This window comes from Adiantum capillus-veneris, chromosome 30 (genome assembly GCF_014529385.1).
Source record: "Adiantum capillus-veneris isolate H3 chromosome 30, ASM1452938v2, whole genome shotgun sequence".
Lineage (NCBI taxonomy): Eukaryota > Viridiplantae > Streptophyta > Polypodiopsida > Polypodiales > Pteridaceae > Adiantum > Adiantum capillus-veneris.
Window position 1 is genome coordinate 84,901,588 of NC_140960.1, and position 18,099 is coordinate 84,919,686.

At 45.0% G+C, this 18,099-nt stretch overlaps 1 protein-coding gene across 1 annotated transcript; it reads right to left on the reverse strand.

Moving 5' to 3' along the window:
* Positions 1-4,632: 4,632 nt before the first annotated feature.
* On the reverse strand, positions 4,633-17,592 carry BRM (transcription regulatory protein SNF2). The gene is made up of 14 exons (XM_086507017.1): positions 16,883-17,592; positions 14,999-16,414; positions 12,606-13,973; positions 12,425-12,525; positions 12,232-12,319; positions 12,029-12,115; positions 9,545-9,637; positions 9,378-9,461; positions 9,048-9,251; positions 8,519-8,761; positions 6,809-8,443; positions 6,079-6,705; positions 5,760-5,999; positions 4,633-5,634 (listed from the first exon to the last, which is right to left on the reverse strand). The coding sequence occupies exons 1-14, from the start codon at positions 17,435-17,437 to the stop codon at positions 4,795-4,797; spliced, it is 7,581 nt and encodes a 2,526-aa protein (XP_086363143.1). The 5' UTR covers positions 17,438-17,592; the 3' UTR covers positions 4,633-4,794.
* Between the last annotated feature and the right edge of the window lie 507 nt (positions 17,593-18,099).

The following is an 18,099-nucleotide window of genomic DNA, read 5'->3' on the forward strand; positions in this document are numbered from 1 at the left end:
ATACAGAAACAACCAAACTTTATTACCACCTCCCAAGACCGTCATTTTGCTGCTAATCCCCAAGAATCGAATGTCAGGCTTGTTGTACTCATTTTTTTACCAAAACCAAAGCAATCTTTACCGAATCCTAACGCCCCAAAGCAGCGTTATATGTAGATAGTGAGTTAAGAGCTTTCTAGATATACCAGAAGTAAGCCTCTACATTTTTATCCAATTACCAACATTGGAATTATTCCAGCTTTATTGTGTATGTGTGATATTGTGTGCATGTGTTCCAAACCAAACCCCTTTATCCAACAATGTCTATGTAGGGAGAGCCTCTCATTACAACAGATATGCAATTACTCAGTGCAAAAGCTTCCTACATAAAATACAACCCTTTTATCATAACTGAGTGCTTAATTCTAATGACACTACCAAAGCTACCTTAAAAATCTTCAGTTTCCCTACCCATGGTGATTGATGGGTTAGTTGCCCGGCACCATTTGGGTGTCTCAATGCTCGAATGGAGCTAACTTCGACAATATAGCTAACCTCTAATGCACCGCTCTCGTGCAACATTGTTTTGTATCATATTTGGATAAAGCTCAACCAACCTTTGCTTCAAATTAAGATTCGGTGTGTGTGTGTGTGTGTGTGTGTGTGCGCGCGTGCGCACGCGTGCGTGCACGCACGCAATGAGAGAGAGAGAGAGAGATGAAATGAAATGTTATATTAACGTCTTCATAAGGCCAAAATGACCTATGAGACCAGAAAGTTACAATGTGGTGGATCTGATATAAAGTCAAAGTAACAAAAATGACAATGACAAAATAAAGTGACAGAATAAAATGCTATGGAATCTGAAACAGCTAGGTGTGATCTAAGCAGAAAGGTGGGATACCTAAATCACAGATCACAAAAGATCCAGCTAGGTGGGATAGCTAAATCACAGATCATAAAAGATCCAGCATCGGTCTCTGGCGGATCTCATCAATCTCCTCCATGGTCAATAGCCTGACCGGGCGTCGTGCATGTTGGGCCAAAGTGATCCGAATCCTCTGATGCAACCTCTGTCGATGTTGTGTAGTCCTCCACAGTCGTGGGCATCTGGATCTCCCTAGCTCGGTCACTCGGTCGATCAGTGTGCCTCTGGTGTGAGGCGGCGAGCTCTCCTGTGGTAGTAGCTCCTTCGGGTGTCCAGTGTCTGCTCTAAAGAAGTCTGTGATCCGTCTCTGAGACTGGCTAGCCTCTCCTCTCATCAGGCTCTCTCTGTGTCTGCGCGGCTCGAGCAAAAACAGACCCAAGCATCTCTGATACTCGTATCGCATGACTCTGGAGAGTGGTCCAAAGCCCTCTCTAAACAAGCAGTGGAAGCGGCCGCGTATCTCTTAGTAGACGGGGCAGTGGCATGTGTAGTGCAACTCTGTCTCAGGCTCTAGGTCACATAGGAGGCATGTCCTTGCCTCTGCTGGTACTCTGGTGTATCTCCCGGTCTCTATCCACAGCTAGTGTGAAGATGTGCATATCTGGCCAATAGCACACCAAATCCCATGAGACAAGTGGGTGTCCATGTATCTATGTCTCGTCACAAAACCGTCCTACATAAGCTGGAGAAGATGCTCTCTGTAGAAAGTCATCTTGGTGCCCAGCTCTTGTGCTGGCTGTATCCATGTCCTCCTGATGTCTAGCTGAGCCAGGTCCTGGCAGATGAGCCTGGTGATCTCGGACTGTGAGAATCAGAGAGGGTGCATCCAGTGAGTACTAGAAGGGGGGCAGTGTGTCTATGCTGAACCCATGCACCTAAAACCATGATGTCATCTCCTCATACCAGCATGTTGTATCTCCCTGCATGGCTAACTGTCGAGAGGACTCAAGTGCAAGGCGGGCAGATCTGTTTCTAGGTAGTTCCCAAATGCGGTGTATGAAGGAGACAGATCTGGTGAGCGCCTCAACCACTAGTGGGGGGGGGGGGGGGGGGGGGGGGGGCAGCTAGCTCTGCTCGTATAATGGCACGTGGTACTGAAGCCTTGGCTCTAATGAGCCGTGAGATCATAGAGACTAGTGGCTTCTCCATGTCCTCCCATCCATCAGTGCAACCTGTCCTCCCATGATGGTCCAATGAAGGTCCCCAATCCTCAACTCCATAGAGCAATGCAGAAGCCATCCGGGTGTCAAAGAGCCAGAGCTTCGTCCGAGGCTCCTGAAACTGAACATGTGAACACATCCTGTGCAATCTACCCAATGTTGCATGGGCTCTGGTCAATCTAGTCTCTGCTGCTGTTCTCAATGAAAATGCTGGTCCACTAAAAACTACTCCAAGGTAGGTGTAAGCATCTATATACTCCACTGTCTCCTGGCCGTATGTGAATGCGGACGCTGACCTCCTGATCCACTGTGGGGTCGTAGTAAATACCATGACCTTGGTTTTACCAAGGTTGACAGACAAGCCACTTTCATGGGCAAAGCTATGCAAAGCATCCAAGTGACGGTGCATCCCCTCTGGAGAGTCGGAGATCAACACAATATCATCAGCATATAACAATAGTGGGATCCATGTTCCTGCCAGTTGTGCACCTCTATCACCATCTCTCTCAATGTAGTCAGAAACCTCATCCACGTACATACCAAACAGAATAGGAGAGAGCGGGCAACCCTGCTTCACCCCAATAGTGGAATGAACCGCTGTAGATAGGCCCTTTGAGGTGCTACATGCCCCACTACTGACCTGTACAGTGCCATGACCCCCCAAATGAGCTCTGTGGGTACTCCCATCTCCTGTAATCTGCGCATCAATCTAACTCTGGGTACGATGTCAAATGCTTTGCGGAAGTCCACAAAGCTACAATAGATCGGTCTCCCATGTGATCTGCCCTCCTCAATGATGGTTCGGAGTGTCAAGATATGGTCAAGAGTAGAAAAACCTCTCCTGAATCCTGCATGCCCGACTGCGTGTATCCCTTCCTTCTCTGTCCGTCTACTCAACTACTGCTCAAGAATGGATGCGTACAACCATGCCAATGTGTGTCCGATCATGATAGTGCAATAATTCCTAGGCTCCATAGGGTCTCCCAGCTTGAAGATAGGTACAATAGTAGATAGGCTCCAAGTATCAAGCAAGCCCTCACACATGGCACGGTTAAACATAACTGCTAGGAGCTCTGCTAGTAGATCTCTGGCATGCATGGGTGGGTGAATACTTCCAATATTTGCCAGCCAGCTATTTCTAAGTACCTTCAAAGTTCAGTGCTTAGTGTTAAGACAATTTAAGCCCTCTCATTTTTCCTTTTATCCACCAGGTTTTGCTCGATTTTTGTTCACTTTAAAGTATTTTTGACCAGAGAAAAGAAACATTTCCTCAACCATGTGTCGAGATGATTTGTTAGATAATATCTATACACAATCATCAGTGCTAAAACTGAGATTGTCAAACCTTTCCAGCTTCGGGAAGATGGAACATGAAATTCCTATGCAGAAATAAATGCCACCTCCTCCTAGGAACCGTAGGTTGCGAGGAGATCAAATGAAAGCAGACATCAAAATTGCCAAAAGTAAGAGAGAAATTTTACAAAACGATGCATCAGAGAAAAAATGGTGGAGGAAAAAATCTTAGATGGTAATGAAGACCCATTGAAATTCTGACGGAGGTCAACCGTCACAGAAACTCATTCCATATGGATAAATGATGGACCAGCCATTGGAACTGCATCAAGGGATGACACAGGCGCAAAATCAATCACAGCAATACCTTCATCGTAACTCCGGGCAGAGTTAGTGCATTTTTCAAGGACACAAGTTCAAAATTTCCGACCAATTTGGAGGGTCGCCTTAAAGGAGAGCGAATAAACTCCAAAAAACTGGGTGATTATCAAGGCTCCCCTTTTTTCCATTCGTTCCTAAAAATGTTTTGGGTGAACAATGGTGGCTGGAGGCTTTTTTCCCCTTGTCAGCTTATCGGCTGTAGCCCAAAAATGTAAAAAAGTAGTACCTTCACCAAATTCAAGCGTAGCCACCAGGAAGTGAAAATAGAGCATGTTCGCATATCAAGGCATTCCTGTTGCTAGTCATATAGCCATGATCCTTCTCATGTGAAGGTGGATGGGGCGACAACAGCCTGCAACGCTAGCAACTTTCCGCTCGTCTCATCAGTTGGCAATAGAGCAAGGACTCACTGTTGTCAAACCTTCTGTGCTTCCAAAGTCCAACTAGGGACCAATTCGAAGTGAAAAAGGGTAGCATAAGCACTAGCAGCAGAAAGTGAGTGCGCATGACAATCCAGATCTGAAGGGAAACTCTCCATCACATAGGCTAACCATAGAGAAGAACAGCAAGAGTGCACAAAATCGTGAAAAAGTGAGAATTTTCTCTAACGGTCTAACCTCATACAAAAGAACCGTAACGGATACTTAAATCCATCTAATGAATTTGCTCTTAAACCTCATACACACGAACCATAACAGATACTTAAATCCATCCACATCCATCTCCAATATAAAAAATTTAAAAGACAAAACATTGGCCGAATTCTTTGCCAGCATCTGCAGGTCATCGATAATACATTTGTTACCTTGGAACTTTGAATTTATTACCACTTTCCTTGAGCACAAAAGCAAAAAAATGACTATTTTATATTTAGACAAGTAGAGACCAGGCGATGGAACACGTTACATTACCTTTTGATGACTGTGTACATTTTTGCGATGTTATACAACAGATATAGTGGAGGGTAAGGTAAAGGTCAGCATGTGTGCAAATTGACCTTAAAAAATGAATAGAAGAAGGAAAGGTGAAGAGAGAGGGAAATTACAAATTTACTTACACATGACTGGGTCTCCTTTTCCCTCCATCTGTCCTCATCTTTTTCACAGGAGTCAACCATTGATTGTCAAAGCCCAAAATGCCAGGGCCTCTGCTATTGATAAACCCCCCCGGAGCTTGAAACCTGTCAGGCATGGCCCTTTGTGCGGCAGCAGCAGACGCAAGAGTCGTCGGCGCTCCTACCATATTGGCAACAGCTCTTGGCATACCCACCTGCTTGCTACTCTCACCACTACTATTCACACCAGCTGTTCTCATTTTCTTTCCAACTATTTTCACACCTAAGCGACTATCTAACTCTGAACCTGTCCTAACCATATTTATATTCTTACCTATGTTGGTCGTATCTGCGGGTGCGACCGCATTGATGGTCCTAATCTTACTCGAAGCTTTTCCTCTTGGTTTCCGCTTCTTCTTGCAAAATACAAGGTCGAGTGGATGTCGAGGCTCGTCAAAATCACTACTAGCGTTGCTTTTCCCATGCTCTTGTTTCATCTTTATTCTCTCAGACGCTTTGTGTACAACAACCTGGGGAGCCTTGCCTTTTTTGTGAGACCTCTTGTTGCTCTCTGTTGGGATGTTCTTAGGAGGTGGCTTCTCATCCTTGGGCTCACTCTTTGCAGCCGTCCGAGCTGCCACTACAACAGAAGGCTCTGCTTGAGATCTTAAGGCCGCATTTTGGGGAGGTCTTTGTCGAGGAGGTGGTGTGGAGCTGATGGGGGTCTGGCTGATAGTGGCCAAAGGCCTCGTCTTCAGAGAGGTGAAATCAATATCATGGAAACTGTGGTGCATACGCTGCAGGTACATCGCATGTAGCCTTCGAATGTATGCTTTGACCTGTGGCGTTAAATACAGGGAAACATAATAAATTTTGTTCACTACACATTCTCAAATGAAGAAAACCAAGAAAAATCAGCACGAATTAAAGATGAAAATAAATCACTATGGCAAGTAAAAATCACCTCTGGCGATTTATAGAATCGAGCAGCATTGTCGAGCATCAACAAAACATCAGCAGCAAAGTCGAGAACACTTCCATACTCAAATCTCTCAAGGCGTTGCTCTATTGTTCGTGCATCGATTGGATTTGCTATAATTTTGTAATATCCAGGGCTTTCTGTGCGCTTCGGCAGCTCAAAAATTATGGCAGCTTGGGGTTCTTTCTCCACAGCACTCTTCAGCTTCAGAAGTGCGGCCTTGCACTACAGAGGTGAAAGAACCACTTCCTTAGACAAACGCAAAGTTGCATGCAGTACAGACACTACATTTAAATGGGAATACCTTTTTCTGCGTGCTTTCAGGCATCCGTCCCGAAAACGACATGCCTGTGACATTACCCACACGACCCAACGGCTTTATGCTTTCTTTTTGAGGTTCAGTTGCAATATTATATTGCTCAGAAAATGCCGGCACCCTGCTATGTTTCAATGAACTGCGAGGCTGCTGCATGGAGAAGCTTTCTGGAGGTTTCTTTGCAGCCAATGGTTGCAAAACTTGTCTCCGCTTTGCAGGAGGCACGGTCTGATCTGGTCTTCTAAAAACAGTCTCAGCAGGCCCAATAATTTCCCCATGTGACCTCTTCAAAGGAAAAGTTATCTTGTGTTCTGGCTGTGCAGAGAATTGTCTATCAAGCTCGTGGGGTGGTGGTCTATCAAAAGCAGGTTGCACAAAACTTGGAAAGGGAGGTGTAGGCCGTATCTCAGCGACCTTATTAGGTGCACTGCTTATGACAACTTTCTCTAAAGGCCTCCTGCGAGGTTGCCGAGCACTTCGCTTTCGTTTTATGGAAGGCTGCAATGCTTGCTCATCTTCCCCTTCCTCTTGCTCTTGTGCTGACCCATCCGATACCTGAGCCTCAAAATGTGAATCACCTGAAGCTGCTATCTCCCCTTCTTCCAATTCTTCCACCTACCAAAGTGAGAAACTAAGGAGTTTAAAAACACTCCAAGATCAATAAGCACTTACTTTGCCCAAAAGAAAGTCGCCAAAAAAACAAAAGCAGCTTGTATACCGTAGCTTGAGCGATAGGTCTACTTTCAAGGGCTGCCAAGGAGCCAAACTTTTGCTGCACTAGCGGTGGAGTTAAGCCAACTCCCACTTCACTTCTACCTGCCTCCTCTTCGTCATCATGAGAAGACTCTGAAGCATCATTTGAAGTTTTAATCAGCCCCTTACTGACATTCGGTTTCATGTCCAAGAAGCCGGGTTCCCGTTGTCTTTTGCCATCAAACTCTTCCCCTGAAACCTCGCCTTCCTCCTGCTCTATATTCATCTGCGCATCTGTCTCATCTTCATCAAAATCCTTTCTTATCTCACCCTCCTCTTCATCATCATACACATCCTTCCTTACCTTTCCTTCGGCTATTTCTATGGCAATATGACCCTTTTCATCCACAGAGACTTTCCTCCTCTTGCTGTTGTCACTCTGTGAGCTAGATCTCTTGTCAAGTGTCATCTCGTGTCGTTTCTTTGACACCTTTTCAAACGGTTCTGAAAGCAGCTTCTCTTCAGCCTCAGCTGTCCCAAGTCCTTCTACAGCCCCTTTTTTAAGGGCCTGTTTTGACATTGCCGCAATCGCTGCGTTAACTTCCCTAGATCCCACGCAAAGCCATTTTGGTACCTGCTGGTGCTGCATCATCTCCCCAGGCCAATCATATTCTTCATCCATTTGATCGAAATACTCTACCTCTTCATCACTTCTCGCAATCATGCGATTCACCTCTTGCAAACTTGGCACATCATGCACACGTTCCTGATACCTCTCTTCATCATGCAACAACGCTTCAAGAGTCAATCTGCGCTCCTCTTGTGTTGTCCGCTGATCAAACCGCCCGGCATTGATCACTTCATCAGCCATTTCAATCTTATGTTGTTGAATGGTATTGCGCACCAAGCTCTCGACTGAGCCTACATATCGGTCTTTTCCTGCCATGTCATCATCGTCCAGGTCAATGCTTCCTCCACTTCTAATCTCATCTTCTTTCTCAAAACTTGAGATGGTCTCAACCACTGCTTCCATGTAGATAACTTTTACTTCTCTCTTCTGGCCAATGCGATGAGCTCGTGCTACCGCCTGCTCCTCATTTTTAGGGTTCGGATCTGGATCATAGATGATGACAGTGTCAGCAGTCTGGAGGTTCAAGCCTCTACCGGCTGCGCGAATACTCAGAAGAAAAATAAAGCAATCAGAGCCTGGTCTGTTGAATTCTACAATAGCAGATTCCCTGGACTCTAATGTAGTAGTTCCATCTATTCTTCTATAGGTAAGACCACGCCATTGGAGATACTCTTCTAAGATGTCTAGGAGTTTAGTCATTGTACTGAAGAGTAAAACCCGATGGCCAGTGTGCTGCAGTTTGATCAAAATCCGATCTAAAATCCAAAGCTTTCCACAAGAACGAACAGAAAATTCGTTCATGTGCTCACCATAGAAGGGATAGTTCAACAAAGGATGGTTGCATACTTTCCTCAACTCCATACACTTATTCTGAAGTGGTGCATAGGCACGTTTTGGCCTTTTGCCGTTCTTTGCAGCAACTCTTGCTTCTTCATCTTGAGGATTGAGACGTATGGTGCCCGTTGATTTTATCCAATCGTAAATTGCAGCTTGCAAAGCAGACATTTTACACCGTAAAACAATAGAAACCTGTTACATGGATAGTTGTAGTATTAATTACAATTCAGCACCAATGACCTTAAAACCTAGGCCCAGAGTAAAAACCTTTGCTGGAAGCGAGCCTTCCACATCTTCTACCCGACGGCGTAGCATGAAAGGCTCCAATATCTGATGCAGACGGTGAATAACAATGACTTTTTTCTCTGTTTCTAGCCAGTCATCCTCTGGACTCAGTGAAGTATTGTCCTTTTGAAATGGCATTGAGAACCAATCTTGAAAAGATTTCGAGTTATCAAAAACCTCCGGCAGCAACAAATTTAGAAGAGACCAAAGTTCCCGCAGATCATTCTACATGTTAAAAAACCCATTCAGAAGAAATGTTGCAGTTCAATAGTATATTCAACATGAGAGACTAGAGGCAAGCTAATTCTGTTGAGAACAATCGGAAGTAAAAGAATAGAATCACCCGTGTACTTGTATGAAAGAGGGAAAGAGAGGTTGCTGTGTATTAAGGGGGAGGGAGAAGGCAGCAAAAAGAAGGATATGGGGCGCGGGGAGGTGGGGTATTGTGTTTGGTTTGCTAACTCGATGCTTACTGGCCAAACTTTCACAAATACCTGAGTAAAGAATCTACCTGTAAAGGGGTCCCTGTTAGAAGCAGACGCCGCTGACACCGGAATCGATCCAAGTCCCGTGAAAGGCGAGACTCTCTATCCTTCATACGCTGTGCTTCATCTATAATTAAATATTTCCACTCAACCTTGGAAAGCTTGCACCTATCTCGCATGATAAATTCATAGGTGGTAACCAAAACGTTGAATTTCAGTGCACAAACCTCCTATACAGCCAACCCAATGGAAGAAGACTTCAGAGACCTCAAACAACCCAACTAGACAAGCAACATAAACAAACAAACATTCTCACCCATTAAGTTCAACAAGCCTTTCAACCTTTGAGAACAAACCTGTGAATACAACTTCGTCCGTTGTTCTTTCCCTCCAACATAAAAAATACACGATACAGATGGTAACCATCGCAGAAGCTCGCTCTGCTCAAGAAGCATAAACAGCTTAGTGAGCTCTTGTTACCAAAAACTGACTGCACTAAATCTGAATAGACTGGAGTAATCACCTTCCAATTTACGATAACTGCATTGGGAACGATTATAAGATGAGGACCATAATTGCCCTTGAACTCCATCAAATAAGCAATCAAGGCCATAACCTACACCATCTCAAAAAGTAGTAATGAACTTAATTCACAAATCCACTCTTCTGGAAGCAGTAAACCACTGAAAAAAACAAAATGAGCAATTAAACAAAAAGTCATCCTTTATTGCAGGCATTATCATATGTTAAGCACTTAAAAAGCCTCAACTCAGAAGTCTCTTGGAGTATGGCTCAGCCACCCTTTATTGCATGAAGAAAATGCAAGCCCTTATGAAAAATCCTCTAGATAGCATGATCTCAACTATCTTGCATGCTAAATGGCTTGAACATCTATAGCCATAGCTTCTTCCTTGCCCTCAAGTCTGAAAGAAATCTAAGAGTCACAGCTTAGCAACTTAACCACGTCTGAGCCAGTACTGTCACCATAGAGGAATCTAACATAGATGAGCACTCTTGCAGAAACCGACTTCTCAAAAGCCATCAACAGAGCATTTTTCCAACACTAACGCATAACAATTGCGAAGGAAAAAACTTCAGCCTTCAGCATCTTGTGGGTGGTCAAGGTTGCATAAATTTATTGTTCAAGACATTAATTTCTTGGTCATCTAATACTAACGTACTGATTGTTTTTACTTTAATTGCTTAGCTTCTAAATGTCGCAAGAAAATTGTGACTTATTTAATTCAGATTTTGCATTCCATGAAGATGTGACAATCGTATTATGTTTCTAAGTGTGTATAATAAGCAAACACAAGGTCACACAGATACATGTGCATACATGTTAAACATATATATGGTTTAGTACTTAACATATTTTATGGTTCATAGTTGACATTCTGTACTGTACAACGTTTTTTTTCATACTTTATGTATCGTATTTAATGTCTCTATCATCCACCTTGGTGGACATGTTCAAATTATTTCTCAAAGTAAAGGAAGCTCTGATGCATCCATAAGATGCAGACCTCATTACTGGTCAGACATCCATCTATAATGTGATGAGCATTCTTTCTTGGTTAAGAAGCGCTAGGCACAATTGGGAGGGCAGACGCTTCAATAATTGGCTTTCATAAAAGGTTAACTGTGAAATTGGTGAAGTGCGAATGATGAAGTGATGGCCCTTCTGCAAGGTAAGGTGACCATGATTAGAGATGCAAACAATGGTGGGGGAGCACAGAACAAGGTGGGGTTATCATTTCCCCACCTTAGCTAGGGACATGACATCTCCATCCAGAGGTGTCTGCAGGGCCCCTTGACTAGAAAAATTCCCCCAACAGTGAGACTAAACATTCAAAATGGAAGGGGTGTGGAAGGGTCCACATGTGTGATTTGTGTTTTGAGTGCATGCACGTGTATGCACGAGCATGTGGAAGATCGCGATGATCGGGGCTGCTCACTTGCGTTTGCATACTTGCACAATGCAGAGTTACCGGGGAACGTCCCCTAGCCCTCGTTCCGGCGTTCGGGGGGCAGTTCCCTTCCCGAACGTTCCGAAACGTCCCGGAACGTCAGACCAGAACAGCCGTTCCGAAACATTTCAGAACGCCCCTGGAACGGCCAACGGCTACAAACAAATTTGGTAAAAATTGAAAAAATTGAAGTAAATGTTTGGGCTTCTTTTTGAAGTGTGCAAGGCCTCAAGGACTCATAAAATGGACCCCCCTTCCCCTTTCTCTCCACAAGCTAATCCTCAAGGCTCAAGCTCTCTCCCTCTCACACTCTCAAGATCTCTCCCTCTCAAGACTCACTCTCTCAAGGCTCAAGGCTTCAAGCCTTCAAGCTCTCTTCCTCTCCCTCCCACTCTCTCAAATCTCTCCCTCTCCCTCTCCCTCTCACTCTCGAGTCTCTCTCTCTCTCTCTCTCTCTCTCTCTCTCTCTCTCTCATCATCTAGTCATAGCAAGGTTGAATGGTCTTCAAAACGAGTTTTTTGTGAGTATTAGAGTCAAAGCACTCTAATACTCCATGTATTTAAACACAAGGAGCTAAAAAATGCACTATTTGGGTGTTTTTTATACCTCCCGTTCCGCGCCGTTCCCGTTCCGGACCCCTAGCCGTTCCCCCGTTCCGCGGGGATCTCGTCGCCGTTCCCGTTCGACGTTCCGGGTAACTATGGCACAATGGCCTATTTCCGATGTTCCAACCTTCTTCCTTTCAATCTCTTCTGAGTGAATTCTAACTGGTGTTCTCATAACTGTTAGAAGGTTGATACCACTAAGGATACACAGATTGAAGCTCTCTCCCTATGTTTTAAAATGACTCTTTTTGGTTGGAACCCGGCTCCATTTACGCACAACTCTTACATGGAAAGTTCAAACTAGATTCTGCTAAGGGTTTCCACAGAAAAGAGGATGTGCGCACATGCATGCACAGGACATGCGGTTCACACCAGAGAAAAAAAGGACTAAAAGAACACCTCAGGATAAAGAGGAGTAGCTTACAGCTTACCTGAACAGTCTTGCCCAAGCCCATCTCATCTGCTAAGATTCCATTTAACCTATTATTATACAAGGACAGCATCCATTGGAGACCAACCTGCAAGCAGAAATTTAGCCAGGCTTAGGAAACACGTGTTACGCATCTGGCCTAAAAGAAACCTTGGCTACTGCAGATCTACGATACATAAATGGTGGCCAAAATAGAAAACCTACAAGCTGGTAATCCCGCAAGATGCCAGCTCGAAGCATTGAAGGTTGCCGAACAATCCTCTCATTGACTGCATGTGCCAAACTATAGTACCTGTAACATGCTAAAGAATATCATATCCAGTCTTAAAGTAGAAGTAGAGGCTAAGAAAAAGTTTCAGCATAAATGTTGAAACAAGAAAAGACTTTATTGGCTTACTTGCTAACAGACTCAGTGGCTCTATCTGGTGAATGAAGCCGTGCATCAACTTCATCACGGGCCCGTATTGTCGCTTCCTCTACTTCTTCTTCCGAAAGTCCCTAAAACAGACACAAGACAACAAGGTGATGGACCTGCACTCGAGAGCCAGTAACTACCACATACTTATTACTGTACCAACCTGTGCTTTCGCTGCAAGCATTGCTGCTACTGCTGCTTCCTCCCTTTCTTGCTGGTACTTGACTGCAGAAATTTTTCCTCCAAGTTTGTGAAGATAATCTTCAGTCTGAGAGAGAAATGAAGAGAGCACTTGAAATCTCTCCCCTGCATCTCCTGGCAGTTTGGTTTGCTGTTGTTTGAGCATCTCTCGATACGTATCTACATCGTTATTTTTCAAAGCTTCCATCCTTTTGTTTCGATCTTCATCCCTTCGCTTAGAAAATTCTCTCAGCATCCTTTCATGATACTTTGCGACCCCTCTATTCCTTGTGGTCCGGGCATCACGAACAGCCCAATGAGCCTCCAGCAAGCGCTTCCTCCATGAGAACAGACTCTTGAGTTGCTTTTCTCTGGTGCTCTTTTGTAGCTGTATAACCTGCCTTGCCAAATCTGCTCGCTGCCGCTCACAAGATCGTACAAACTTGCGATAGCCTCTCTCACTTAGAGACATGATGTCTTGCTGATGCTCTTCGACCTCTTCACGAATTCTAGACTGCAATTCCATCAGACGGAGCTTCTTTTGCTCAATTCTCAGCTTCATGATAGTATCTGCAGAAATACCCTTTTTCTCCACTCCAGATGTTAGCAAGGAGTCTATAAACTTTAGCTTTTCTGATTTCTTCTTGTCAACCACACGGGCTCCCTCCTTGGATAGGAGTTGTTTCACATCATAACCCAAGGCAATGGGCGCTCCCCAAGGGTTATTACCTTGCAAAAGGCCATCAATTTTTCTGCCCATTGGAGGGAAATCAAATAATGGACCACGGTAGCGCCTAAGAAGTTGTAAGGGCTTCTGCTGGTTAGGTGCAGTTGGGATGGGCCGCTTACTTTGTGAACATGAGGGTGCACTATTCGGTGAGCCAGGCCGGCTGGTCACGTTGGAATTGCTCGGGTGACTAGAATCCTCTCTCAAAGCCTGCTGCTCATTGGGAATACATTGACCACCAGCGGGCACTTCACCAACAGGCCTGACCTGTGGCTGTCCATCACAGTGCTTCAGTGCTGGGCTGCATTGATCCACATTGTTACCGACCTGAGATAGTGAAGGATTGGATGATCCCTCTGACCTCTCTGCATGTAAAATAGGTTTCTGGACATTCCCTTCCACTTTTGCACTGGCATTGCTGGGGATGTGCCCCATTCCCTGCCTTTCAAGATCTTCTTTACCTGTACCTGCTCCCTCCACAACTGTTGAGAAAGGAGGCCTTTCCATGGTACTCACCCCTTGCATGCTCTGTTGAGGTGTAAGGGATTGAGAAGGCAAAGACTTAATCATCTCCGGAGAAATGCCTATCGCCGCCAAGACATCCAACGCAAGGCGCTCCCCTCTCTGCAAAGATATGATTTCTTTTAGACCTATTGCAAAGTGGGGTGTATGTGTGCACGCGCAAGTATGTGCACAAGTACATGCATCTGTCTTACTACATAGCATTCAATGTCCCTTAGTGACAATACAAACTTTTGCATAGAATTGAGGTAGGAGGTTTGTCAAATTTCAATGCAATATGTTTCAATGTGTCCTTAGCGTAACAAAGTGGGGTGTCAAAATGGCCTAACAGATGCCCAACAAATAAAATGATCAGGTCACACTAGCACTATGTTTCCTTCTAATTGTAATGACCATCCAAGCAAGGAAATCATTTGAAGAAAGAGTAACTCCATGGGACGGGCCGAGGGGGAACGGACAGGAAGGGCCGAAGTCAGAAAATGGGCATGGCATGGAGAACGGCAATAACATAATGAGGTAGACGGCGTTCAATGCTGAAACAGCCTCACCAATGAGGGTATGGGCCATCCTCCATATCACCATGTGGCACAGGCTCAGAAAGGACAACCAAGTTTCCAACCCCTCGGAGTGGTCCCGTTTCCCATATAAACCAAGCTTCCATCCCCCCAATCTCATGTGACTACGCACGAAAGGAAGCTGGCTATTATGTAGTAATCAATAGATCATATCATGAGATACACAATCTTGAGAGTAGTGACAGCAAATGCATCAAACAACAGCAAAGTTTCCAATAAATGGAGACTCACAAATAGATCATATCATGAGATACACAATCTTGAGAGTAATGACAGCAAATGCATCAAACCAACAGCAAAGTTTCCAATAAATGGAGACTCACAACCTTAAAAGCTAATGTCTTCCTGGACAGCACGATACTAAGATCTTTGAAGGCACGCCAATGTCTGAAAAACCAGACTGCCGAAATAACTTGGCTCTAGAGAAAAGTTACAGGACATGAAGGTACCAAAAACAGGGATTTTTTTCTGCTCCCCCACCTTTATCTTAAGCTTAAGTTAAGGTTGTCTTTCTTTCTTGATAAAAAAAACACGACAAGAAGAAGTGCATACCTTCAGCCGCCGGAAGGCCAAAATCTGTGCTTTGAGAACACTCAACTGCTGCCTAGAAAATGGTTGTGGTTGAGGCTGGTGTGGAAGTTGAGCTTGAGGCTGCAGCTGAGTGGAGGCATGAGTCTTTAGCTGTTGCTGCTGGAAATGCTGAACACCTGCTTGCTGCAAAATTTGATGCTGTTGATGCTGAACTGGCATTGCCTGTGAGTGCTCTGTATCCTGTTGCTGCTGCTGCTGCTGCTGCGGCAACTGCTGGTGATAATTAGCCTGCTGCATAAAAGCATTGGAGCCTTGGCCAGTTGATGTTGCTTGTAACTGCTGTTGTCGCAAATATTGCAGTTCCGCCTCATCTGAAGAGGATACAGCAGATGTTCCTAAAGTCTTCTCTGGTCTAGAGGACATAGGTGCTCCCATAGTACTCTTACCTAAAAGACCAGGTGCTGGAATATTGCTAGTGGGCCTATTCAAGCTTAAAACACCTCTTTCAATAGAGTAATCACTTGTTTGGTGTTGTGGCTGCTGCTGCTGATGCTGCCGAACATTGGAGTTAGATACAATGCCACTTGGCAAGCCTGGATGATTCTTTCCCAATATCATCCCCGGATTCGAATGTCCTTCTCCAACACCACCACCATGCTGCTGCATGTTAGTATGGCCCAGGTTCCTCATACCAGTTTCTTGAGCTTTTGGAGCTGTCTGGTGTAGAGATGGAAGACCAGGACCTGCCTCCGAAGCTGCCTTCTGCATAGCTACAAATTGAGCACGCAATTGTGGATGCATATATTGTGAAGGCGGAAGATGAGCCACTGAGCTCAAATCCAAGTGGTGGGACTGATGAGGTGACAAAGAAGACATTACTTGCCCATTCACCAACATAGCCGTTTGGTTCTGAAGAGCACCTGCTGATGGTGGCCTCATGGTATTCGCCATGGACTGGGTATAACCTGGCTGAGCCCGCCCAACAGCAGCGTCATTTTTGGCCTCTTGTGCTTGCTCCATCTGCTGATCTGCCAATGAAAACTGGCCAGAATGCTTACTACTGGTAGCGTGCCCTTGTCGTATCTGATGTTGCCTAGTTTGGTTTGGAAGGTTGTTATTAACATCTTCTTTTGGCTGAGAACCTCCTTGATCACTTGCAATTGAAGCTTTGTTTTGCTGAGCATTTCCTTGGGCTTTCTTGTGAGCTGCTAAGAAAGCTTGTTGGGCATAAACCTGTGCTTGCACTTGCTGTGGGTTGGGAGCTTGAGAGACATCCGACGCTGCCTGAGATGGTGTCTGGTGCTGGTTTGCATCTGAGAATCCTCTTGGTGGAAGGAGAAGCTGAGGACCACCCACGGCATTGCCATTGGTGCTCACTCCTGCAAAAGGTCCTTGAAACACGGAGAATTGCTCACCTGGTAAGCCCTTGCGGAATGGCTGCAAGCATAAGAAAGCTTCATCTTAGCGATCCACTTGATCAAAGTGTAAATCCTCAACAGAAACCAATCATCGCATTAACTCTTGTATATGCAAAAATTATACAGGAAGGATGAATTTCACCACAAGTGCAAACAACATATACACGAAAATTCAAGGCAGCCGCATACATCAAGACTACAAACAACTAAAACAACCACTAAATTTCACCTGGATTCACAAAATTTGCTATATCCACAAAGTTTCAGTGCGGCAATAGGGAGCAGACTATGCGCAAATCTGTACAAAACTTCATAGCAGGAACCACAGTCCTAAAAATTCACGCAGATACAATGCCGGAGAACAAGACTTTGAATTTGACCAAAAGTATAGTAAACAATGCAGACAAGGAGTACAAGAAGACAAAACCATAAGTCAGGACCTTTACTAGTTTTAACTTTTCAGGAAAATTTTATTCAAATACCATACCTGGAGGTGATGTGGCCCCTGGGCCGCCCCCTGCCCTTGCTGCTGAAGATGGTGCTGAGCTTGATGCTGTTGTTGCAGATGGTGATGCTGCTGAGCAGCTTGGGCTTGGGCTTGGGCTTGCGCTTGTGCTTGTGCTTGTGCTTGTTGCTGCATCTGTTGTAACTGTTGCTGCCATTGCTGTTGCTGTTGCTGCTGCTGCGCCGCTTGCACACCCGCAAAATGTGGAGCAGAAGCGGGCTGCAATGGCTTCAGATGATGCGTGTTCGAGTGAAATTGGTGGAATTCCGGGGAAGGTGAGGCCCCGGAAGGGTAAGATTTGAAACCAGGGAGAGAAGAAGGGTAAGAATTAGGGTTAGGGTTAGAAATAGGAAGAGGATTTCTGGGCGATGGAGCAGGGGAAGACGAAGAGGTATGTGGGGAAGAGGCAGAAGAGGGATTGGAAAGTGCAGATGGGTTGTTGAAGGAAAATGATGTGGGTGAAACAATTGCTACTCCTGCTCCGGATCCGTCTGCTTTTGCCCCCTGCTGCTGCAATAGGCCCTGGCCCTTCTGCATGCTCAAATCGAAAATCCAAAACACTTTGCAAAATCGCCCTTGTTTTGTTAAGAAATGGGCCAAAAAAAGAGGGAAAATTTCCGACTCAGAAGGCGAGACGGTGTGTGTGAGTGGATGGGTATGTGTGTGTGCTCTCTCACGCACGCAATTGCTTTTTCCTGCATTTAGCTTTACCTTTCATCGCCCCTCCATAAATCAAAGCTCACCCCCTTTACTTTTCCCCGTAAAACCTCCAATTATGTAAGCTGCGTTTTTCATGTCGTGACACACAGGCTAAAGCACCCGGGAGGGGGGGCCATGTGACCCCTTCTTTATTGTGTGTGTGTGTGTGTGTGTTGTCTTGGCGAGGGGGGGGTGGGGGGGGGGTTTAGAGTATGTGTGCAAGTGGGTTCAATTTTGGTTTAGGAATCTATATATTTTGGTTTTCCTTTTTTGGGTGGGTTAAATATGCACAAATATGTTAAAAAAGAAACTTTTTATATCACATCGGCAACACGACTAAGTACTATTGTAAAAGGCCATCTCAATGTGGCCCCTTCTTGACATACTTCAAATCTTCTATTGCGAAAGGGTTGTTGTGTAAGGGCATGTAGAAAAGCTAAGCAATGGGATTAACGACTACAAACTAACCCAAAAGAGACCCTACAATATGTGGCAGTTGG